The sequence below is a fragment of the Melitaea cinxia genome, chromosome 12 (genome assembly GCF_905220565.1).
Source record: "Melitaea cinxia chromosome 12, ilMelCinx1.1, whole genome shotgun sequence".
NCBI lineage: Eukaryota > Metazoa > Arthropoda > Insecta > Lepidoptera > Nymphalidae > Melitaea > Melitaea cinxia.
The window spans coordinates 11,369,365-11,397,177 of record NC_059405.1 but is presented as its reverse complement, the minus strand read 5'-3'; the positions used below and the strand labels follow the sequence as shown (position 1 = coordinate 11,397,177).

The 27,813-nt window shown below is 30.4% G+C and overlaps 1 protein-coding gene across 1 annotated transcript in view; it reads left to right on the top strand.

The window, feature by feature from the left end:
- The window catches only part of LOC123658458, an 85,575-nt gene that overhangs the window by 36,971 nt on the left and 20,791 nt on the right, over positions 1–27,813 (top strand). The window contains exon 2 of the mRNA XM_045593879.1: positions 21,166–21,211. Within this exon, the coding sequence (XP_045449835.1) occupies positions 21,166–21,211 (46 nt within the window). The remainder of the gene's footprint in view (positions 1–21,165; positions 21,212–27,813) is intronic.

Below are 27,813 nucleotides of genomic sequence, written 5' to 3'. Positions count from 1 at the left end.
ACTGCAATAGGCTGAAATGATAATGATGATGATGATGATAAATGTGACTTTAGTATAAAGCTAGTCCACCTATAGCATTTTATAGTCAACTGCTAGACATAGGCTCCCCCTAATGTTCATTACTCCATCCGATCTTGTGTCATCTGAATCCGGCAATATAAAATTAGTTTTCCATAATTTTTACCAGCAAAAGTGAATGAATTAGAATGATATCTCCAACCCAGCTTTTATAAGTAGTCTGAGACTGCTGGTTTTTAAATTTAATGTAGCCGTCTAGGCAAGTACTTCAAACTTACAGAAGATCACAGCTAAATAATTCTCTCGAGTAGTGTGTTCCTGTGTTGAGTAAGTTGGCCAGAGCTCCCGGGGAGGGTCAGGGGTAGGGATGACAACGCGCTTGCAATGCTTTTGGTGTTGCAGGCGCCTATAGGGTACGGTAACCGCTTACAATCAGGTGGGCCGTACACGTATTCACCTTAGACTTAGTCGTATAAAAAACAATTAAAGAGTTATGTATTTTTTTGTACGTAAAATCTCATACTTCTAGACCTCTCTACTTAGTTAGTCAGGCATTAGATTTTTTTTAATAAGTCGCATGTGTATATAGGGACATGAGTTCACGCCATTTTCTAAGTGAACTTGTGGAGGCCTATGTCCTACAAAAGGCTGATGTGATGTTTATAGGGACATATAAATAAAATAAATACCTATAACATACACACATGGTCGTTTGTTACTAAGGTAAGCAACTTAATGCTCCTGTTATGGATAATAGCCGACTGATTTAGCTGCATTTTTTTTCGATACACATACTTACTAATAATACACACACACACACACACACACACACACACACACATATATATATATATATATTACATCCAGACTCGAAGTAGGAACCAACAAATGGACCGAGGAGACCAGAGAGCATGGTTGATGTAGATTATAGTAATAACTGCACCAACGGAGTACGCTGATAAATTAATGACATTCTAAGACATAAATAAAAACAGTACCTCTTAATTTTAAAACATACACATAGAACGAAAAGATGCATTTATGTATGTCAGTCATTGAACGGTTTGTTTGTATGTCTGTGAGTTTGCAGAGTGGTTTTGCAGCGTTGCCAAGGCACGCACTTTGCAAACAATCTTTAAGTATGACTTATATACATATTGAGTTTTTTGTCCAAGTTTGTATAAATGTGTAAAAATAATATTCTGAATGACACTCATAATATGGGTACGATACATTTTTAATATAAATATATCGTCTTTAATAAATTATAGATAAAATTGTAATAGAAATAGTTACGATATGGGATTATTTCGTAATTGTGAACATTATTTAGTATTTAATATGATTTTTAAAATAAAGAAAATATTATAATTTTTCTCGGATTGAGCTCGAACAACATAAGAGATTAATTAAGAATCGTATTTGTTAAATTATTGTTTTAAGCAAATGAAAACAAATCATCGAAGTTCCGTTGTATTATATTTTTTTACAAACAAACTCCTAGACCTCCAGCACGCTGCAGCGGTCCGCTCTTGACCTCATAACAAGCAAAACACTTCAGCATTGATCAGGCCCACATGCTAATAAGATTACAGTTTTCCGATCAACACTGAGCAATTGCTATGACTAAGCAATGTTGATATGGAATTTTGCTTCCTTATAGGCTAAATTATTAAACGTTTCAAATGTATTCAGGTTCCATAATTTGTGTGAGAATTGTACAAAATATAATTAATACAATAAGTCAAGATTTTTTTTTAATTTTGACAAAAATTTGCCGTTTTTTTTAAATTCGAGGCTTAGGAAGTACTTACCCATTTCTGATAATAAAGTAGGGTAAGACGTGTAATAAATTAAAATAATATCTTAAAACTTACTTCTAAGAATTGATTACTATGTATTTGGTTTTATACATCTAATACGTAATCGGTTTCTCTTAAAAAAAAGTTTATTAAGAATTTAAATCTTATAAGGTTTTTATAAAACGATTCCATCAATTTGTACATCAACAATATTGACATTTATCAAAGACTTTTCCTTATTCACAGTTTACATTCATTTAATTATACAAAGTATTTTATTTGTTTGTATAAATTTTGTTACAATACGAAGTCAAACAGTAAATTTGTTTTTATAGGTTCGTCCTCATCAACGTTTAAGGAAAATTTATGATAATCGTAACTTTATTGCTATACTAAATCAACAATAGAATAAAAATAATATATCTTGATAATGACAATACAGAATTTTTAAATCTTTACTAAATATAATGTACTCATATTTAATCGCTGTGTGGTTACGACAGTAAAGAATATATCCACCCCCTCGCTTCCTGTGGGTGTTGTAAGACGCGACTAAGCCGACCGATGGCGGGATAACTATCTAACTGTTGGCTTTAAAATACACAGGCCGTAGACGGGTAGCAGCGTCTTCGTTGCGACAAAGCCAGCCCCGCTGTCACTAAACCGTCTGCTCCGCGTGGTCAAAACACATGACTTCACGCCATAATTTCTGGCGCGAACTTGGGAGGGCCTATGTTCAGCAGTGGACTGCTGTACTTATATATGTATATATTGTATAGCATTGGTTAGGCAGCAATTTTGATAAAATAATTTTATTTTATTAATGACTAAAACTGAAGCAGTAAAGTTCGGTTTTAGTTATCGATATCGATATGGTTTTAAATCAAAAGTTATTAAATGTGTAACCCGATCAAAATATATTTTCTTTACTATAATACCAACAAAATTAGTACTAGCTAAAACCAACACGTGCGAATTGTCAATAGGCGACAGACGTATCATATCTAAGCTTACGATTTAGCGGTCGTTCTAAAATCCACTTGGTTAAAATAAGTAGGGTTTCGTACAACTGTAATATTAAACGTTTGTTTGTTCAAATCGAGTTTTAAAATTTACTAACTACCAACGGAAACATGTTTTTTGTATTGAACTTCTTAATTTTAAGTTTACTTTTTTTATTGCTGCCGCCGTCGAAAATTTTTTAAAGTCTATTTAACGACGACGAGTACGAGTGTTAAATATCTTTCGTGTTACGTATGTATTACCCTGTGTCCTGTTCATTTTTTTCAGCAGAGAAACTGATGAATATATATCAAAGTATCAAGTATAGTCTTTTCTTGGAACCCTTTGTATACGGAACCCTAAAAACGATTAGATACGTTAAGTAACGTTTTAAAATATACAGTGACTTAACGCAATTAGCTAACGCATTCGTCAATTTTCAATGACTGTTGGATCTTTCTAATGACTCACTAATTTATAAATGGAAATAAGAAATTACTCAAGTTTGTTCTGATACAAATATTTATGGCGCAATATTTATATGTATACTGTACACGTGCGTAAAATATTTAAAGAAAGTCTGGTAAGATTGTAACTATTTTTCTTTTTATAAATTGCAAGTACAAATAGCACTCACAAGTGTAAGCGCAAATTTTCCCATCCTTGAATTCAGAATTACGTAAATTAAAAATTCTATAATTATTCGTGACCTATTAATATTTTTTTTTTATAAATGTCAAAATGTAACCTAAGTTATGGCTAATATGAAATTTTACCAACTTTTCATTATTATAAGCTTGATCATATATTTTGACTTACCACCCAACCAGTTAGTAAATACATAATATATTTGGTATATTGGCGTTTTAAATATCTTCTTTATTTCATTGGATTTCATTATAATTATACATTTGCAAATTGCTGAAAAAAATTTAATATTCTTTAGTTCAAGTCTTGACTTACTTTCTCAATTTATTGTTTTGTTTTTTAAAGAAAATAAAAAAAATGGATTTTCCTATTTTGGACTATAGTTGCCTACTTACAAAACGGTGTGACTATTCGATATTTTAATCTCAAACGTCCTACTTACGCGTTATCAGGCACTCTTTTGATTGAATATTAATATGCAATCATTTAATCTTTACTTCAGTGAAATATATATTTAATATTTCCGTTTCATTTTAATATTTAGGTATTCCTCCCAGGAGCTCTAGTCATCTTACTCACCAACAGGAATATCACACCGCTTGAAAGCAGTATTATTTAGTGTGATCTTCTGTAAGGTCGAGTACTACCCCGCAAACCTACCTACCTACTAAACCTACCGCCGAAATTTCCCGCTTTGCCCTACCTCAGTTATCAGTCAGTGTATCAGCGTTTTTGATATAATACTAAAAAAGAAAATTAAACGTCATCTGGTTACCAAGCAGGTCCTCGTCATTGCTATAGACATAAAAAAGGTAAGGAGTCAAAACTTTTGCATTTGCCTTCCCAATAATTACAAAAATAAAAAAAAAATCTCAATGTCAAAAAAAATGTATTTCCCTTAGCACATATAATTGTGCCTAAGTATACATTTCAAATTATACTACTTGTTTCCTCTTCCTACTAATATTAATAATATAGCACACTCAAAATTAGGATAACTGTAAAAGGTCGTTGACTTTTTAATGGTTGATTACATGTCTGTCAATGTCGTCATACAGTGTATGGTTTTCTTAATGAGTATTACATTGCAATTACATGTATAAATAATTGTCGAACCTAATATCGTATGAGATACATAATAGTTCTCTTTTTTAATATGTATCAATTTTAAAAATTATTAAATTGACATAAATAAAAATAGTAAGAAGAACAATTATAATTTTTATTTGCTTACCATTGAATTGCGTATATAATATGAGTATGTTATTCAGTAGAAGCTACTCCGGCGCTTGAAACGTCCGTTGGTTGGTGGTAACATAATATGACCCCTCTACCCATCTATTGATTATTAGTTTTAAAAAGTAAAAAAATGGAAAGATTAACGATGTGTGGTCGTGGTTGCAGTGTTGATATTGCGAAGTGGCGCCATGCATGATAAAATGCGTATCGATTTATGTCGGGTGATAAAAATGATAACAAGCCGTGTTACAATGCTTTAATTATATTAACGACTTAAGCAATAAACATTGTCATAGAATATTTTGAATCGTAATTTAGTTTTTTTTTTAATTATAAAAACTAGATTCTATTTTTATTATATGTTGCAACAACAGTCTTAAATATTTTTTGGGTGAATTCTTCCTCTATGTTAAAAATAAATATATAAGAACTAGCTGTGCCCGCGACTTTGTTCGCGTGGAATTTAACTAAAAAATTATTGTTCAGTTCGCAATTAAACAATAAATAAATTTCTAAAATAAGAGTAGCCTAAGTTTTTCCTGGGTTAGGTTTCTTCTAGGTCTCCTTTCTAGTTTTCTCCAAAGTTAGCCGGAACAAACAGACAGAAGAGAGTCAAAAATTGTAAAAAACGTAATTTTTTTTATATGTACCGTGTATAATGCATTGCATACGCATTTAGTAAAAAAAACGGTTATTTTAATATTACAAACATACACTCCAATTTTATTTATTTGTATTGATCTATAAGGGTGTTATTAATTAAATTAGTTATTAATATTTTTAATATTTTTTTCTCCCTAAATTACATATTATTTTTGTTTCTTTATTGCCACGTTTAATTAATTACAATATTCATGACAATTTCTTACTAATTATTGAATTATTGCTACCAAAACATAAGTAATAGGTTTGTTGCCTCCCGTCCAGTAAGTAGAGTTTTTCAAGAAAGGCAGCAATAAGTTATCACTTCGTTGCCATAAATGTATTGATTCCATGGGTAATTACTTTGAATAATAAAAATAAAAAATATAGAATAAAAGTGTGTTAATTTATTTTATGAAAAACGGCAATTTCATAGGTAAACTAAAATACTGATATAATAACTCTTGCGAGAAATGAATGCTTTTGTTATATTTCTCCAGTGTCCGGGGCTGGAAACACACACAATACACAAGCACAAACGACCAGACCACAACAACATCTATGTATGTATGGCCTATACAAATGTTTTTCATGTGCGGGGATCGAAGTAGCGACCACTAGCGCAACAACCAGCGCTGTGTTCTGTGCACAATGCTTTGTATACGCTTCAGACTGTAATATCCCACTACTGGGCATAGGCCTCTTTCCCCATGTAGGAGAATGATCAGAGCTTAATCCACGCTGCTCCAATGCGGGTTGGCGGATATATTCCCTACTATGAGTAACGATCGCTATCAGGTGTACATGATAACAACCGGGACCGACGAATTAACGTGCTCTCCGAGGCACGGTGGGGAGACCCAGAAGGACTGCATGCTTTGTATACATGATATGATTTTATTAGTATCTGTACAAAATCGTTGTTCCGCAGGATTTAATTTTAGGTCCTACGTTGTTATTATTATATTTAAATAGGTATTATTCTGATTTATGTAATAAGTAACTTACACATTGTCAGATATTTAAATTGTCAGATAATTAATACAGACAAAAAAATTATAATTACGAAAACAACACATTATCCTGAATAAGTGATTGATTTACCGTAAAGAAATAACAAAAAATCGTATAAATTTAATTTATTGTGTGTATAAATTATATCTTAATACTAAATACAAAAGAAGAATTTCATTATTAGTATTAGAATAGTTTCCTTAGGAATAACGGTAAATTCTATTATTAGTGGAATTCTTGTATCTACTAAAAAACTCAGTTTCAAGTTGCTAAGAACATTTACAATTACGACGACATAGAAAACATTATTGTAATTATTTTTACAAAATCGTTATTTATTATATGAGGTTATATGATTTTAAAATAAATATTAATTTTAAAAAATATATTATAATGTGTACATGTAATTTATTTTCATTAATTATATAAAGCTGTTATCAGTATTTTAATATTGGAGCTTGAGATTCTTTACGCATACAATAAAACTGCGACGCGCGATTATGCTAAGCAATCAAAAGTTTTTACAAAAGTAATTAAAAAAAAAAAAAAAACAAGAAATACTTGTAGTTGCAGTCTGAGGCGAAAGTATTAAAAGTTTTCTGTTTATACTAACATAAGTATCATACTTACATTCAGGTCATCTCTACCCGTAGAGTTCCTTAAAACGTTATATACGATCTTGTACACCCATTATCGGCTTTTAACTTTTAAGGTTCGATACACACGTAGAGATTAATCTCTGTCCATTTTTTAATTAATTTTTTTTTTGTATTTCATGTATCTTAAATAACAATCATACGAATTTATTAAAACATCAGTAACTTAGTTGATAATAAACTACGCATTCATTTACTTCACAATTGTATTTATGGATTCATAGAATACTTCACTCATTTTATGTACAATTTATTTTTTTCTTTTACACGTGTAAATATTTACGTCACTCTTTAATATGTCTGTATATTTTTAAAATAAATAAATAAAATATCTATTTGTGTACGTCAAAATATTAACTACAAGATTAAATTAATTTGAAATCAACTTATGGATGTGTAGAACCACAGGCAGTAACGTGTTAATAATAATTGCTCGTTATTATTATTGATAGCACCTACATGTAATAATTAATAACCATTTTATTGCTATATCAATATTGCGTCTAGTGCCTTGCACTTCAAAGTGGTTTTAGTTTCATTAACAACTACGAGACGTGATAAAACGCCAATCATATATTCATAGCTATGGTTTATATCGGTAATATTGTCACGTTCTCTGATAAGATATATCACTTAACATAAATAAGCATCAACAGAAAACATATTTCTGTTGCGACAGTAACGTAGCATTCAATATGTCATTTTTTTTAAGTTTCAATTAAAACGCTTTGTGAGTAGACACCCTAATCAAATCATACAACCAGTTCAACGTAGTCTTTAGTAAGGGACAACATGCTTCATCAATACATATATAAGTTTACCGTAGTTATATTTGTCGACTGGCGCCTCGTATATGTAATTGTTCGTACAAACAGATATAAGCGTCGGGACGCCTGATTTACTAATGTATCAAGTTTTAGCACTTACACAATGTCGGATAATCTATGAAAACATTCAAAGCCTAGTTTATTCACGCTACTCACGAAAATTGCTTTATTTTTTTATTTTAGTACATTAGTGAATGAAAAAAAATATGTTGGTAATGGATTAGCGTTTTCATTACATATTACACATAATGAGGCGTATTTTTTCCTATTTACGTTATTGCTAGTAAAACTGGAAAAATTTATTTTTTAATACATTTAGTTATGTTCTTACCCGAATTTTTGTAACGAATACGTAAGCACCGCATCACATTTCTTCTTACCAATAAAAACTTATGAAAAATATACTCTCTAAAATATATTTATGTTTTATGTAAATAGAATGAATCTCAGTATCCGTTTATAATACAAATATTTATTTTATCGAATATGTAAAATAGATAAAAATTCTATACGTTTGTAGTGTTATTTCTTCGACGCAGATATTCGAAGAGGAAAACGCGTATTGAAGAGCTAACGGTGTGGATTGGGTTGGGTACAGTGGTTTGTAGGTCTTGTTGACGCGTGCGTCATAGGTGAAGTTTGCTTTGACGTACAATATTACTTAAAATGTGTCTGTTCATATGTTTATGGACAACTTTATATTTTTTTTATATGTACAATGCAAAAAAATATTCATGTGTTAGAATAGAGCAATTATTTTTACGCCAACTAAGATAATGTCAATGTGATTTGTTTCAAAATAATTTTAATATGAAACGTCGAAAAAAGTCGGCTACGCCGATATTCTGCAAATTGGCAGGAAACTAGTAAAAATTTGCTGACAAAATTTGAAATACAAATTTGACACGAGGTACTTATTACTTGTTACTATTATTACAAAGATCCAGTTGAAATAAAAGCCTTTAAATTTAATGAAAGTTCTCCTGAAATAATTACGCGTAATTTTTAAGGTTATCTATTACAGCTGTTAGTCCCGAGTGCGTAACTTTAGGCACTAAGTGTGACATCTGATTGTAGTTCAAGACCTAAGTGGGTAACGTTTTGATAACGGCTAGCCAAGGCTAAGCAAATGTGGACCAGATGGAGTTTAATGACTTTCAAGAATGTATGTACGAGTCATACATATATTGCTAGAAGTCTCTCGTGGTTTCATCTCTGTCGAATGTCGAAATGATACTAAATTAAAAAATTCATATTCAAGTCAGTTTTGTTTTGGGGGTAGACTTAAAAACGACTTCAACTTCAGATGGTGAAAAGACTTAAATGAAATTCAGTTACTCTAAGTAACGATTTATGTCTAATATTACTCTTAGTTACGTTGATTATGAATATTATATAAATTTTCTAGAACGAAAAGGTGCAGTAGTGATCTTTATAAACTGATTACAAGAGTCAGTGACATCATTGTATGTGACAAAATCTAATCCTTGATAATTTATTTTATATATAAAATTCGTAGAAACATAATGAGGGTAAAACATAATCTGATGATATAATTTAGAATTTTTATGATTATTAAAGATCATTTTCCTTAATGATTCATTTGTAATATGAATAATGAAACATTTTATAATTTTTTCAGTGTATAATAAAAGCACGGTACAATGCATTTTAGACGTAATCTAAAGCTAATAATTTAATATTTAAATTGATTTATGGTTAGTTGACAAATTTGGAAATTTATTTTTTGTTACGTAAATAGATTGAGTTAACGACGTTAAAAAAACTTTTAAACACCTTTCTGCGAATTTTTCATGAAAAATAATTTATTTCTATAAAACTGTAATTATTTGTAATTAACAGGGTACACGCTGCACGCGTTGCACTTTACTTACTGCGCTTTACTTTTTGGGGTCGTACCAACTCAGAAACATTTGTGGGCTCACGCACAATACTTCGCTGAAGACCATGACATGATAAAATGCATAGTTTACGATTCTACAAAGGACATACAGACAAAAAATTATTAATATATATATATAAATAATATATAAATTATTAATATATATATATAGATTAATAATAAATATCTATAATATACACAAACGATTGTCTGTTCCTAAGGTAAGCAACTTAAGGCTTGTGTTATAGGTAACAGTCGACTGATATAGCTACATATATTTTTTTTATAAATACATTTAAATAATACTTACATAAATAAATACATAGATCACAGGCAGACTCGAGGCGGGAATCGAACTCATAACCCCCATAGCAGAAAGGAAAGTCACTGCATATTGTGCCAACGGGCTAGTCAAAAATTTAAAAATTTAGATATATCAAGGATACCTACCTATATGAGAATTGAAAAAACCTAAATATTTATTGAAACATTGTTAAACTCAGTGTAGATAACAAGATAGTGATGACGAACCCTCGTATATTTATTTGTTTTTAAATTTATAAATGTGAGGTTCTTTTTTTCAATTTGACAAGTATGAGAAGAATAAGACACAAGAATTGATTTTAAATAGCACAGTATCTTAAAGTGATTTGGTTACTTATATTTATGACGTTATGTTTACAAAAACTGCTTGACATCATGTTTTAAAGTTTCTTTTTAAATCATTTTACGCTTATGACATATTCTGTTAAAGTAAAATAGTATATAATTCAAAGATATAAAATTGAAAGTGAATATCGATAGGATTTAAGAATACAATTTTAGTGAAGATCTTGACCTAAGCTGGGATGGGCGTGATCAAATCAATCACATGTTTGCGTCACTATTTCGTTAATATTGCAATGTTATTGAAGAATAACCATTTCCGTATATTGTTAGTGTGTCCTCAATAATTTGTTACAGCCATGCTTTATTGATATAAGCAAAACAAGAACTTAAGAACAATTGACTAACAATAAGAAACTCATTCCGTATCTTAAAAGTGACAAATATTTTTTCATACATATTGATAGAATATTTATCGGGTATTTTCAATGAATAAATTCTACGGTCTGCTCACAATACTAGTCTTAACAATGGCGCCAGAATAATGAAAAATAGGAAAAACTGTAAATATTTAAATTTGGCGATAAGTTAGTTAAAGTTGCTAAAAATGGGATCGATTTAATCTTAAAATGATTATTAGCGGTAATGCATGCAACTTCTATTTTTTTTTCCTATCATTTGTCAAATTAAAACCCCGTATTGGTGTGCGAAAGTGTAAATAAATAAATAAATAAATAAAGTAAATAATCATGATAAACAAGTAATGGAAGTTAATATACAATTAATTGTTGCAATAAACATGTTAAAAATATTGAAATAATAAGAAAAATATATAACATAAATCACCATGACATTAAGAAAATGTAATAACGAGAGTCAGTCATCAAGATGATATGTTAAAATGAATGTCGCCGACATGGCAAAAAAACCTCGGGGATGTACTGATATTTAATCAAATCCGATTGATCTGAAATCTGAAATGCTATTTTTCTAACAAATATGTGTTTAAAATAATAGCTTAGAATTTTAAAGTAATACTGACACTACACCATTGAAATAATTTTATAATCGATACTCACATAAATAAATTATTTAAGAAATAGAAGGATTAACAGCCGGGATTCATTTAAATTTTATCGTTTTCTTTGATGATATTTGATTGGTTTAAGAGTGGCTACATATAAACAGATAGAGTAATAAATACATTAACCTCCTTTGCGTTGCGCAGTCGGGTAAAAAGAAGACTTGACGAGTAAAAGTATAAGTTTAAGAACGTCGTATGAATTGTCCTTGTACAATTTCTTTATATATTCTATTTTGGAATTCTTAATAGTAATTTGCACTTATAAGTTTATGCTCGAACACTTACGAGTGTGATATAGTCATGTGGTAATGTCATATGATCATTTGTACGTGGAATAAAAATCAACGAATGAGTAGTAAAAATATCAATATTTTAGAAAGTGCTTCTCATAATAGATTTTAAATATTTAGCTTACGTCGAAGTTAGTAAAACTAGTTACTACATGAATAAGTATCCAACTTAAGGAGAAAATCATCCTCAAAATTCTTTGTACCAAAGGAACATTGTTTAAGTGAGAGTACCTACTTTAAGTTGTCTCTTTGCGCGTGAGCATAAATTATCAGAATAGTTGACTGTTCTTTAGACTTTGTTGTAGGTAATAAACCTGGAGTAAGATGTCAGTGTTGAAGGCTCCTTTTATTAATGTTGTAAGTAAAGGTTAGGATAAGCACTTACTCTTTTAAGTGTACGGCGTCGTATTCATTCTTCTTTACGTCCCCTTATTATTTTGTTGAAATAATATATATAATGTAGTTACAGTGACATGTATATTTTTAATATAATGATGAATATTGACAAATACAGTATCGGATCGCTATCTTAAAAAAATACATCATTGATGACAGACATCAAATATTATTGAGTACTTTATTGAAATTTAAAAAATATTAAATATTAGGAACCTTTCGTTTATTTAATTCATTCTATTAACAGAGATTCGTGTCATAATTTTCTGCATATGCTGAAACACTTTGTACATGATTTTTCAACTGCTTAAATTAAAAAAGACAATATACATAAAATGAAAGGTCAAGCGATCGACGGTCGGAATCAAGGAGGTCAAGGTGAAGTCCGAATCATATTTCTTGAAAAACATTTAACCATACACTAAACAAGGAAGAACAAAAAAAAAAACGTTACACCGACTCCGGAAAAAGGAAATGTCAATTTCGTTCAGTTAGAACCGATTGAATCTACACTATTTATATTGTGTATGTGTGTGGAATGTATTATAATACTTTTTACGTTTTACATAATGTATATTCTATACGATAAAAAAAATTGTCTTTTATTTATGTTATTGTTTTGTTTCCAAATAGAACTACTTTCTCGTCGAAATGTTTGCTTTTACGAATTTGTTTTTAGATACAAAATTCGATTTAATAGATCGATTATGAAACTCCTTATTAAGTTGAAGGACCGTTTTATTAAGGAGGACTAAAACAGTCATATCAATAAAATATAAGAGTTTAGTTACGATAGAGCTAAAACCTTAAATAAATATAAACAAATACTTGGCGTGGGTGGAGACTGTACTCATGTATGCTTCAAGCATAAAAATTCAAACTATTAAGCATTCAAACAAGCCTTGTTTTCTAAATACACATTATAAACAAAAAATAAACGACGATACGACATAGACATCTGAAAAACTTAAGACAGCACGCGCACTTATCTATCGTGCAAATAAAAACTCGTACACATCTTAATGGCAAAACTGTTTTCAAAGCAATTACCCATCTAATTGGTATTTGTTACAACGTGCAAGTTACTATGAGTCGTATGTTGTATAATCAAGTGTCTGTGGAGTCTCTTACCATACTCCACACACGCCCCGAACAAGAAAGTTTGCGGATGTGACAAGATCATTTCTAAGACTGTTAAGATGTGAGCTAAAAATTTAAATACTTGAAATGTGAAATATGTGTATATACTGTAACGTGAATATAATGTCTTTATTAAGAAATCATTTTGTTTCAGTTTGTGAAATAATATTAATCGAAATTAACATTAAGAATATAACTTGAATATAATATTCGTTAAGTGAAGTTGATTTAAAAAAAAAAAAATAGAATAAAACAAAAATTGGTTGATTTCAACACAATAATGATTAAAATCTTCACAATTGATTATATCTAAAAATGCTACTGTGATACCAAACACATAAATTTTTAACTTTACTAGTAATAATGATTAAATTAATGCTTTATCTCATAATCTATCCCTTAATCATGATTATAATCTTGTCTCTAGCAGAAACCTCTGTTTTTTTCAATTGACTATATCTTCCTCACGGTCTCACCAGCGAATTATGATAATTTTACAATAAATTGATATTAGCGGCGTAAGAGTATAATTTTATATTTTCTTTTTTACAATGAATAAAAGAATGCAAAACAAGCAACGGTGAAGACTTTTAAATAAGAAAACAAACTCTTATGAGCTTATTCTATTAATATAAATAAAAGGTAGTTATAATTTGAATAACTAATTGGAAAATACTAATAAAAACGTTGTTGTATTGTGGCAGAATAATTAGTTACTCCTCCCCGGTGTACAATGGACCCCGAAGTTAATAAAAACTTCAATAGAAGTTGAACTATTCGCTCATAATTTTGTTGTCTGTAATATTAAAGTGTCAAGGACATTTAGCTAATTAGCAACTATTGTAAAGTCGTGGCAAGTTGTCACATATTGTAGTCAAAAAAGACATTCAGACTATTCTTCGAATAATGACAAACGCTGTATTATCAGCATTTTCTTAACTGGATAAACAACGCAAACTATCTTTTATTTTATTTATTTTTCAAATTTCTATGATTTCACGGAAGTACAAAAAAATAAAAAATAAAAATTATTTCTTATTACATTACATTTATAAAACGAAGACGGTAATGTATAATGAGCAGTAATATCACAACTAACAACTATCTATCGAAATGAATACAGTTGAAACAGCGATGGAGTCTAATATCGAGATATTTGTTCAAATACAAGAACCAGATTTCGGTAGTATTTCTGTTTAAGTTTGATTTATGAACAGTTGCAGTTGCATATTCTAAAACTGTGTTTAAAAAGCGTGGGATTGCAACTGAACAAACTAACGAATAGGCGTGCAATATTTACTGTAGAAATAATTGGTTCTCAATGAGCAGAAGTAAAAGATATGCTTACTTTTTAAAATAACTACAGTAAATCGTAAATTAAATATTAAAATTAGCTATTTTTAATACTAATGTAACAATTGAATGTACAGTTTTGAAAATACATAGAATATGGGATTAAAAAATATGGGAATTAAGTATTACTTGTGCGATATGTGTGTGTTTTTAACCGACTACCTACATCGAAGGAGGATCTCAATTCATTTCTTTAATTTTTTTATGTATGTTACCTCAGAACTTTAGATTGTGTGGCCCGCTTTCGATGATTTTTGTTTTAATCAAAAGATGGTTTGTGTCATGTGGTCGCATTTAAATTTAATTGCGATCTAACAAATAATTTTCAAGTTGAATCTAATAATGCGTATTTACTTGACTATTTTTTCGTTGACTTACGTTGTATTATACCGCATAACTTTTCACTCGGTGTACCGATTTTTATGATTCTTATTTTAATCAAAAGCTGATGTGATTTTTTTTTGTGGTACTAATTAAATTTGATTAAGATCTGATTACCACTTTTTGGGTAATATTTGATATCGCGTATTTACTTGACTATGTTTTTGTCTTCCTACGTTGTGTTACTTGTCGATGTATTTAAAGTCGTTTTTTCTTCGTTTGCGAGCAAACACAATTATATAATATTTGCCAGTTAATCAATATGCGTAACTTCTACACGTGTACAATTTATTTTCGCTGTCCTTGAGAGAAGTTCATACCTAATTTACACTGCTGTACAGTACTAATAATGTCACCTCCACATAGAACATAAAAAAGTAATTTATTTAAAACAAAACGGTGTTATCGCACGGGTGAAGGATTTCTCAGCGAAATAAAAAGGATTGAAGTACGAGTAGTTACGCGTATTGTGGCCCATTTTGATAAAGCCGGACAGAGATTACGTCCACTCAAGCACTCAGGTGCATATATCGTATTTTGTGACCGTAAAGAACTTCACCTTTGTTTGTTTTGCATTCTTTTAACGTCTCATAGATAGTTTTACTAATATAAAAATAGCTTATAGGCTTTTTACTTACTAAGTATTTGCGATAAGACTTTTTTTATTTCTTTTTAATTATTACTCAAAGGAAAAATTTTCAATAAAACATTCCAGGGAAAACTCCAAAGGGTCAAAAACAAAAGTCTCGGCTACACACATCTCAAACGCACGCACACAAATAAAAAAGTTTAGCTTATAAGTTTATAATCAAGCGACGTTTTTATCTCGTAGTCGTTGGCCGCCCGCCGAGCAGCGCGCATGTTACCCGTCAGCGCTGAAGCCTTATAGTCATAAATACGCGCGTGAAAATACCTAGGCGTATATAATATTAAAAAATAAAAAAATACTTCCCCTATTAGTCAAAGGCGTCTCGAGCGTCAAAGGCGTCAGACGAGCGTAAAGTATAGCGCTAAAAACCGCGTACGATTATTCGGGAAAATATGAAAGTGGTGTGGAACATTGCGGTGTTTCCCTTCAGTTGCGTTCAGCGGTTAACTTAGTTTTTTTTTGTGACTACAAAGCCTATTGTTTGAACGCTTATTAAAACGTGTAAATATGATATTTTGAGTGTTTTGCCATTGAATGCGAGTTGTGTTTAATTGTTACATAAAAGTGGATTGTTCAGTTTTAGTAAAGGAAAAGCGGCAGAGAAATTCAGTTAGATGTATGTTCAACATAATATACAACGGGACAAAACATGACGGCAAAGTTCGGCTATGTAAGTGCGAGTTAAAAATTTTAATTTTCTTTTTATATCATCATGAAACATTTTCATTTCCGCCGTTTGTTATCGCATGCCTTAATCTCGGATAGATTATATTTATAGTAAGGTTTTCTGAACATGAATGAAAAGAAATTATTAGTGACGTACGTACGTATATTATTGATATTCACGTGGAATGTATTAAGTATATATTTGCATCAATGGACACTAGAGTGTAATATATAATATAAACACTTAAATTAGGAAATAATTAAATAATTGTTTTATCTTTTAAGTACGTATACTCGATTTTAAACTATCATTACGATCGACGTATGTGAAATAATATTATTAAATGGAATTTCTAGCGAATGAAGTGCTATTTATTTTCAATGTACAAAATGATTTAGGGTCCTAGCACAGTGTATGTCAGCCTTCATTAAGTTTTCTTCTAGGAAATCTACAGGATGTGAAACCCTTACTATCGCATTACGATTGACCGATACGTGCGGTTACTCACGAGGAAATGGTATTGTATTAGAAATTGATACGTAAATGTTATTTTATATAAGAAGCCTTTCTTTATAACCGCCTGATAGCTATTGAATTCGTTAGTATATCAACTTTGATAATTAAATTTTTCGTTCAGTTCAATACAAATATAAAGCTTCTATAAATAATATTGAAAATTACACAAATCTTAGAATCGAAGAGAACGACTGGATTTTAAATATATATATAGACTATAGATTATAATCAACAGTCTTCAACAATTGTTAAGTTCAATAATTGTTATTGAATTTAAATTAATTATTATAATTACAACGTTACGATAATATACGAGGAGATAAAATACGTCGATTTTAACCTTACTTCGTACTTCGTGGGTTCAAGTTCGGACGAACACCTCGTATTTCTTCACGTGTTGTACTTGTGATAACTAATTATTGAAAACCTATAAAGAAATAACACTAAAAAAAAATTGAAAAAAATAAATTAGTTCTTGATTTCACCATATTACAGACTAATTTTCAGCCATGGAGTGTGGTTGAACCTAATTTCCGGTTACTAAAACTGCTATAAATTATAACCTATACTAAGAATTGAAACCTTATGATTCCTTATAAAAGTACACCCGTTCCTAAATGTAATTTCGAATTAGGTAACGTGAGATTATACTGAAAATAAGAATGTAAAATAATTACATAATAACAATATATTATAAGATTACAACATTTAAGTCGATTTATGACGATCATAATTTTAATGATAGAGTTGTATGAAAATAATCATCGACATCATTAATGTATATTAAAATCGTGTACGTATTAACATAAGACACGATCCTAGTAATTACACTTCCATTTTCTCCTGTAAATAAAGGGTTCTTGACACTACAAACACAACGATGTGCCACCTCGCAGGCAACACAAGTGTTTGTATTAACGTCATTTACAAAATGCAATAGATATATTTAGGTACAAGATTGTTAATTTTTGTGTAACTGAAAAAGGTTTTATTTTTTATTTCCCTAAAAATCGAATAAAATTTATTTTACGAAAAAATAAAATAATAAATGACTACATTTATTATTAGGGACGAATATATATGACACATAAAAATTACGAATAAAGTTTGAAAAACTTTAAAATATACCGTGTTACCGGGCAATATATTCGCTATTTTAATAGATAATGTTAGTGTATGTACGTTTTGACTGTCAATTTACGATCATAATTTAGAACTTATTATATTTATTCCAGTTCGACTTAAGTAAATTTAGAATAAAAATGTAGAGCAATAGAGTGTTGAAGCGTGTGTAGCACTCAACTCAGTGTTGCAGTTATAATAAAATAAGCGCTGAACATTAATGCTTAGATGCTATACTGTAACGTAGCTAAATGTCCCATTGTTGGAAAAAAAGTCTCTTTTCCAATTAAAGATAAATATTGTAATTCGCCTCACTTTTCCACAAAAGTTTAGCTCTTACGACATAAAATATATGTATTTCTCGAGTCATGTACGTTTAGTACTAGTATTTTTCTTTACCACCAAATACTTAAAAACTATAAATGCTGATCTGAATTTAACTCAGTCCTTTGATTACGATCTACCTGTCCTATCTACTGGAATCCACTTAGGACCATGTCTTGTTCAACCAGACGAGTGTATATCTATTGACGTTATAAATAATATATAATCGATAAATATTGATAAAGGAGTGTCTAAAACCTAATATTTAAATATCACATTTATGTTTTAAATACTTGTCCAGTCTATATAAACCAGACCTTTGAACAATTGTGGAGTGCATATTTCAAGAACATCTCGTAGTATTTACGTTACGCTCGTCTAGGCGTTTCCGACGTAAATATGACATACAAGTCACGCAAGTGTTGATATAGTGCATAGTAGGTTACATCCACTCGGGTTAACCATAATAATTATTTATTACAGGTGAATTTTAATACCCCTATAATCACGATACGGATTTAAGATACTCCTCTCATAGAGTGAATAAAAAATAGCGCACAATTCGCTCCGAAGTTTTATATGCAAATGAATCTATCATCCGCCTCTGTATCTCAAGGAATATCGTAAAATGCACGATAGCGCATAAAAATATCAATTTATGCGTCATTATATAATAAAATTGATACATAATATTATTTAAACATTGAAGTATAAATACGCTATATACAATGCTAAATATGCAAAAAACAAAGATAATCAAATAAATAATAATATTTACTGGTGTCCGATGAAACTCATTAACATGTTTTATGTAAATAATATCCATTTTTTATTTGATAATAAATCAAAATCATTAAAGACCGTTTATTATAGTCATAATAATTCTAGTTTAAAAGAGGTGACATTTTTATTATAATTTATTTATTGCGCAATATTAATATTTAAAATACGAAATTAAATATTTCATCTTTGATTTTTATGTAAAACAATTAAGATTAGGTAAATTTTATCATTTATAAGAATAAAATAATAGTGTACAAAAAAAGTAATGAAAAATTGGTTTACAAAAGTAATGATTTTTTGTCGAAAGACAAATTAGTAAATACAAGTTAGTAAGGAGTAGAGTTAAGCACGTAGAAGCACCGTATAGCAAGGCTATTAATTCGTAAATAAATATACACGTCTGTGTTTAATTAGTCTGATCATCACAGCGGGCTCAAGTATTTAATTTTATTATATTTCTCGTATACTGGGCTATGTTATAAGTGGCACTTGTAATTCTGCATTAATGAGTATTCGAAAAGAATGTTTTTCGTAAAGGACATGTTCAGTTTATTTATTTTTCGATTCGGTTTCAAGTTAACAGTCTAATAATTAAATTCTATATTCTGGTTACGATCTGTGAGATAATAGATAAAAATTATATGATATTAAAGTAAGACAACATTTCTCAGGCACAGTTAAAAGACATACCTATACTGAATCAATTTCATCATAGGTTCAATCACCGTCTATTACCATTGGGTCTTCACAACTGAAATTTATTTAAAATTATTTTAGGTAGTGCAATATTGGAAAGAAAATGACAAGCATGTGCTTCTTTTCTCTGCAACATCATTGCTAATTATACTCCAATGCGCTTTAATAAGATCTATTCATCATTAGGGTCATAAAATAAAATTTCCTGCAAAAAGTTTTTATCTTGAAGCCACTTAATTTACTACATACGATATCGGTGACGTTTATAAAATAAATTTATACAATTAATGGTCACGTCATTAATCGTCGATTAATACGACGGGATAATATTATACTTTAAACGCCGCGTTGGCGCAACGGTCTCTAGCTATGGATTGTGCCGGTTGCGTTGGCGGTTGCGGGTTCGAACCCCGCACGTGACATACATTTGTATTAACCATAAAGGTGTTTGCCATGGTCTGGGTGTTTGTGCAGTCCTTGTGGGTCTCCCCACCGTGCCTCGGAGAGCACGTTAAGCCGTCGGTCCCGGTTGTTATCATGTACACCTGATAGCGATCGTTACTCATAGTAGGGAATATATCCGCCAACCCGCATTGGATCAGTGTGGTGGATTAAGCTCTGATCCTTCTCCTACATGGGGAAAGAGGCCTATGCCCAACAGTGGGATATTACATGCTGAAGCGATACTTTATAGCAAGGTGTTAAAGAAAAATAATATTTGTACTATAGTTATTACGCTATCAGCTAAAGAACTGGATATAAAAAAGGCTTAACCTACATTCTATCTAGAGAATCATTTTTTTCAAAACATGAAGGCAAAATTTCTGATTTGCAAACTTTTTAGATTATGCAATGGTGGTATTTTTCATCCCCTGTTTAATTAAATAAACGTTTCACAGAAAGCAGTTTACCCCTGCAAAGACTTTAATCAAATTACCTAGCTATAATTATAAAGTTAACGAGGGTGAATTTTAAATGTTTGATTCTACTAGATTATGTAGGCAAAATTGTAATACCTTGATTCTAAAATAACCCTTACTTTAAACAAGTAATGACTATATTCGCATACTTAAATATAGAGTAATGTCACGCGGAGCGATGTATTTTAGAATTCCTAAGTAATTTCAATTTCTTATTCATGTTGTACCCTTACATAGCTGTTGATAGTTTTATGGCTTAACTAAATTTAAGTTACCTTTTACTTCATTTACTTGAAATAATTTATTAATTTTTGTAAAGGATTAATAAATAAAAAATTAATTTCTTAATACGTTGCGATGATATTCAAAATATAACTAGGAAAAAAGTGTATAAAAATAAAAATAAAAAAACACTAAGATGACAAATCGACTCTTTAGATTTAAGTGCAAAAACAATTCATACCTAAAAATTGTTATTTTTTTTCAGGTTACCACAGCTTGCCGTCTCTGCGAAGATATTGTGCCTCCTGATGGTAAGTAACGCTATCTTATTTTTATACAACTAGGTCGGCAATTAAGTGTACGGCTCACCTGATGATAAGCGATTACCGTAGCTCATAGACGCTTGCAACACTACAATCATCTTCAGCGCGTTGCTGACCTTAACCCTAATCCCTCCCAGGAGCTCTGGTCACCTTAGTCACCTTTACCACAGGAACACGATATTGCTTGAAAAAGCAGTATTATTTAGTTGTGATCTTCTGTAAGGTCGAGGTATTTCCCCAGTCGGGCTGCTCTAGATTTTGACTAAGATATTTCTTGCTGTGCCCTACCTTCAGTTCAATACTGATATTACAAAATTGTCGAGTTTATTTGCAAAAAAATAAACTGTATAAAATTGCTTGTAAGATGTTATTAGCAGCAAAATATGTCTACAATATAGAAAGTGTAAGGTAATTCTGTACGGGACAATCTAGTCTATCATAATTCTATTCTTTCTTTAACCTTAATTTTATTTATTATTTCAATTTTAATTAAAAATAATTTCTCTGAAATGGTAATTATTATGATAACAATCACACTATTAATTTTAGTTTATTTAATATTTTCTTTGTCGCAAGTTACGTTTTTAATTTTATCATAATTAGTAATCATGATTGTTTAGTAAATATTGCTTTTCTTTGACTACTTTCGGATATGTGTGCCGGAAGGCGTAATATCCTCAAGATTGAGATATATTTATTAAAATGTAGGTATTTTTTTAACAATAAAACAGAATTTCTGTTCAATTATATAATTGTTCTATTTAATCTCATAAGTATACCGTAATTAATTTAGAAATGAAATTTTCAAACACAATATACAAAGGATATTAAAAATAAATGTAACGTTTGTGGATATTACTATAATTTACATTTTATTTTTGTACGGTCTTTTCTATCACTTCAAACAAGGCAATTTTTCTTCACAAATTAAGATAATCAAAAATTCAATATTATCATTTGAAATAATATTTCAACAAATTATTTTTAGTTCATTTACTGAGATTTCATAACCTGTACTGCCTGACCTGCATTTTTAAATTTATTAGTACAATTTACAGCAGTATAGGTTGAAAATTAAGTAGTAAGGTATTTGTTGTTAAAGTATTTAATAGAGCCAGTAATGATTCATTATAAACTAGAAGATATCGCAAGATCTTAATAAAACAATTTACGTAACAAGTAAAAAAGGTCACTTAACCGGTATAAAAGGATTAGTAATTTCAATTGCGACTATCATTTTATTCGCATTAACCAAGTTTAATAGGAAAACGTCTGCGTCGTCTACTCACGGCACTTATCAATGTAGAGAGTGCATACTCACATATATTTTTGACATTCAATATATTTATAGTATAATATAATATTATAAATAATTTTTATTTGCACGTATTGTTTATATAGTTGTGTGAATTAAAATAGAGTAATTATACTCTCTAGTACTTTTACTCGTATAAAAAGATCGTAGCGAGAATTGCTTAGGGGTATAAATTATAATAATATTAAATTCATTCAGTACTATTGTCTTGTATCACTAATATGTTATATTTCATTATTAAATTGCACTATAGTTTCGTGAACAGAGAATGCAACGCAAGGCGCAAATAACTACTATGTTAATAAAACAAAATATCACTGGTCTTTAGCGACCACCTATCATTTGCAATGATTACCCCTCATTTCCACGGTCGATGAAGAAATTTGCTTTTAGAAATCAAGACATGCCACTCATGTTAATAACATATGATTTTTCTAAATAAACATCTCTTTTACGTTTATTATATTTTACCTTAATTTAAAAAAAAATAACGTATTAGTACGTGCTTAAGAATTATTTTTAACGAAGGCGTTCTACTAGCTTGATAAGTAAATGAGATTTTTCTCAGAATTCACGTCATTCTACGTCAGCATTACTCTGTACTGAATAAGCATTGCGTTACGCTATTACAATTACACCTTTAAACATTTCTGATTATACGTCTTTGACAAAACACGGTACAAAATAATACAAGCTTAGAATTAAATATTTTGATTCATTGATTCAGCTTGTAACATCCCATTGCTGGACATAGTCTTTCATTCTCATGCCAGTCAGTCAGTCAGTCAGTGAGTCAGTTCAGCCTATTGTTGTCCACTGCTGGATATAGGCCTCCCCAAGTTCGTCCCAGAAATCGCGCTTTTCCGCAATCCTGTGTAGGCTAGATGACCAGCCTACACCTGCAATCTTACGTAGATCGTCGGTCGTAGACGTCCCACACTGCGTTTGCTAAGGCGGGGTCTCCACTCCAGGGCACGTCTGCTCCAAGAGTCCTGCCACACAGGTGACCATCCCACTGCTACTTTAATTTGCTAATGTTGTGGTCTACTTCGGTACTTTCGTTTTCTCGCGCACAGTTTCGTTTCTAATTGTATAATAATCATCAAAAGAAACATCAAAAATAGCCCTTTCCATTACACTGTGAGTGACTTTAAGCTTCTGGAACAGTTTCTTCGTCAGTTTCCACGTCTCGGCTCCGTATGTTGACAGAGGCAGGACGCATAGCTCGAAGACTTTGTCTTCAAGCATCGCGGAATCTTCGAAGCGAAGACTCGACGAAGCCTACCAAACGCCACCTAGACCAACCAATTTCTCCTATTGGTCTTCTTCTCGAAATTGTTTTCGGCTTAGTTGGATGGTATGGCCTAGGTAAACATAATTCTGAACAACTTCGAGAAGGGTACCATCGACCGATACCGGTCTCGGTTTGACTTGGTAGTTAAAAATAACTTACGCTTTGTACAAGTTCATACCGAGATCGACTCGTCGGGAGGTCTCGTTAAGGCCGCCCAGCATTTGGCCTAGCTAATCAAAAGTCCTCCACAAAGATGAAGATATCGTCGGCGAAACGAAGGTGAGAGATTTATTCGCCGTTGACGTTGATGACTCGTCTCCCCCAATCCAACATCTTGAAGATATTATTTATTTATTTATTTATGTCTTTCATATTATGTAATATGCTAATAAATATTTGAGAACAATAATAGTATAATCACATTTTGAAAACGATTTCATATATATGCTGTACAGTATATATGTCATAGAAGTGACGTTTGAACCTCATAATGTAAAACAAATTAAACTGACTCATTTGAATTTACTATCGATATGTGGAATGTTATTAACAAATTGAGGGAAATCGGATAAGGCAAAACGATGTTGGCGCCGGCGCTACGTATATACATATTTTAACAAAATTTCCTAGAAATCGAATTCTAAACGAAATAAAAGTCTCGTTTTTCCTGACAACATCACACCGTTGTTAGAGACAAACAACATTATTATGCTTACGAACGTGGGCATAATAAGGTTGTCCTTTAAAAATATCTGTCTCAGTCGACTTGAGTTCTACGTCCAAATATTTCATCTAGGTCAATATAGTGTGAAAAATAAGTAGTATGTACTGTATGTATATAAAGAAAAAGTGAGACAACGATTTGTCTTTTTACTTTTATACATATATCGCTTTTTTAACTAAGTTTTTGTTATAAGTAAAATAAAACGTTTACGTTCAACTTTTTACTTTTGATTTTTTTTTCGAGAATTTGTACTGTTATTATAGAAGCATTTACAATATATAAACATAGTAATTTATATATTATAAAATTTTTTCGTTTAAACTTTTTTTCATAAATTCTTAGTTAATGTTAATTTTTTTATCTCTCTTCATATATCTTTTTTAATAAAATAATCGTAAACTATTCATAGCCAACTTTCTAAAGTCCGAAATCCAATTTTATGGATTCTATCGTCGCCTATTACGTGATCGATCGTTTAGCACTCAACAATATATTTGCCTTCGATCTATTGTTGAAAGGCCTGCAAACTCAAGTCTAAGAAGTTGTTGGTTGTGAATTGAGTCAAAAATGTATGATAATCCGACCGGTCAATATTGATAACTATTTTAACCTTGTATCAAGGATAGGTTGTTTGATGTAGAGACTGAACTTACGCATTGTTAGGCGAGAGTCTTTCGCCTGCTTTTGTATGAAGTTTGACTAATACTTGATGGATACGCATATTATACAATATGAACAAATTATTCTTAAATCTAAGTAATAACTTTAGCAGTGCTTACTATGAGGACAAGCTAATATTTCTAACATAGACTTTTAGACCATTGTCGATTTAAAGTCTGCATTTTTTTATTTCACCTGTAATGTTAATAGTCGGTCAAACAATAAAAATTTGCTGAATTTCATTTTTATGTAGACAAAAAACGAAGTATGAAGACAGTTTAAAATCTTTAAAAACAAACTTGTGCATACCATTGCGTTCAAATTTTATTGACGCGTTATGATTCATATGGTACAGAGGTTGAAGTGTGTTATGTCAATTACGTTTTACGATCCAGATGGTAATTATTATCTTTCTAAAATACATGCCGCGTAAATACAATAAATAAAACAAGGACAGCTGTAATAAACCGTAACTGCAAAAAAAACCAACTACCTCTTAATGTTAGCAGTTCTCAAGAGTGACAAAATATAAATCAACCCAAAGTTGTTATTTAACATGACATTTCCTAGTAGTTTTGTCTCTATTATCTTTTCAAAACAATTATTACGTTTATGTTATCATGCGCGTGTGTGGCCAAACTAATCCTTCGAATAAGGTAGTCTAAAGATAAGGAGTTAATATGCTACGAAACTGGACGTCACGAACGTTTAGCTCAATTTCAGGCTATCGCAGCATTTATCAAATGGAAAAAGGATAACGTCGGTATCCAATTACATGTTATTGAGTTCTTCGAATTGAAGTAATTTGATTGCTTTGCTTTGTGTGCTACTAGTAATAGTAAAACTATTTGAAATATTCTTACTAAATTTCTATGGTCTACCAAATACCATAAATATTTGCGCAGTCAATAATTTAAATTATGAAATTCTGATGTATGAGACTTCAATGTCAAAATTTATCTTAAAAATAATAGCATCATTATCGAAAGACTTAAGTTCAACGTCCAATTAATATGAAAATTTCCAATACAAAAGTGTATTCTAGATAGGTTTAAGCTACTACACAATGGTTATATGTGTGTAGCTTTGGTGAGATAAGCTCCGTCACACTAATCGCGTTGACCTCCTGTGATCATATTGGGCTGAATGATTTCTAGGGCAGTGTTGTATTGGAATTAATGAAATATACAAGAGTTGCTTGCAACTGAACTGAACCTGTAACTGCTATGCTCTGTAGTTAATTCTTGAGCTTGGATATCGTGTAGAGAGATATTACACGCTTTTTTGTTTTATTTTTTTATAAATAAAATTATATATTTTCGAAAAATTATAAATCTATTAACTTATAATATGAGAATATTGTGATAATAATGATCTCTCAATAACTTTACGTAATTTAATAAAGTTGTTATGAAAACAAATCATTTAGATTTGTAATATTGCTGCTATTGCTAATTGAAACAAGAATATTATGTTAATTTCAAATGTTATTAATTGTTATGATTCGAATTAGCTTTACTAACTATACTAGTACAAGATATTTGTTGTCTTTTGTTAATTATTAATATAAAGCGCAATTTATTTACTGATATTATAAAGGTATGAATTATATAATTAATAATTTTAATTTCGTTTTTTAATACGAGCGACTATTTAAAATATTACTTGTTTTGACGTGTTAACGGTTATAGCGCTGGTTTGTACCCACCCATTTTTAACTAATGAATGTGTCATAATAATGATACTTAAAATTATTAAAGCTTGTATTAGCATAAACTTTTTAGCTATTTCTTAATCTCATATACAAAATTCTCGTGTCACAATGTTAGTTACAATACTCCTCCGAAACAGCTAGAACGATTTTTATGAAATTTTGTGTGCCTATCGGGTAGGTCTGAGAATCAACCAACATCTATTTTTCATACCCCTAGGTTATAAGGAGTTAGAAGTTATAGAGATATTAATGGGGTTAATAGCATATTTATGGCAAAACAACGTTTGCGGGATCAGCTAGTAAACTATAAAACTTAAGCTGATGAAATATGAATTCGCATTTTGTTGAACTCTTATTTAAATTCAGTCCTAAATAGTAATACTTAAAACTTTCGTTTCACAAAAGCCCTCTTGAAACGCAATATGGCTGAATGGTGACCGCTGCGCGGTAGCCTAAGCTTTCCCACCTGAATATGACACCGAGTTTCTACAACTTAAGGTCTTAGAACAAATACAGATAGGAATGAGAAAAGAACTCAAACATACTCTAAATAGAACTTAAAATTGCCTAAACAGATTTGATTTGAACCCCCAGTTAGACGGATTAGCTGAGCACGGTTGACCTATTAAAACGATCGATTGTTTCCTTATTGTAGCAATCGTAATAGTTGGTTGTAGTAATTATTATAAAATTGTATTTCAAAAATTTCAGTACATTATTTATATTATTATATAAGCATAATTAAGATACACCGCATGTTGAAAAATAAAACAGATCCATCTCGGTAGCAACAAGTCATTGTTATCAAATAGATGAAAATGAAAAATTTATATTCAGATAAAATTAATCAATACTATTCCTTGGTATCAAAATTTAATCAGAC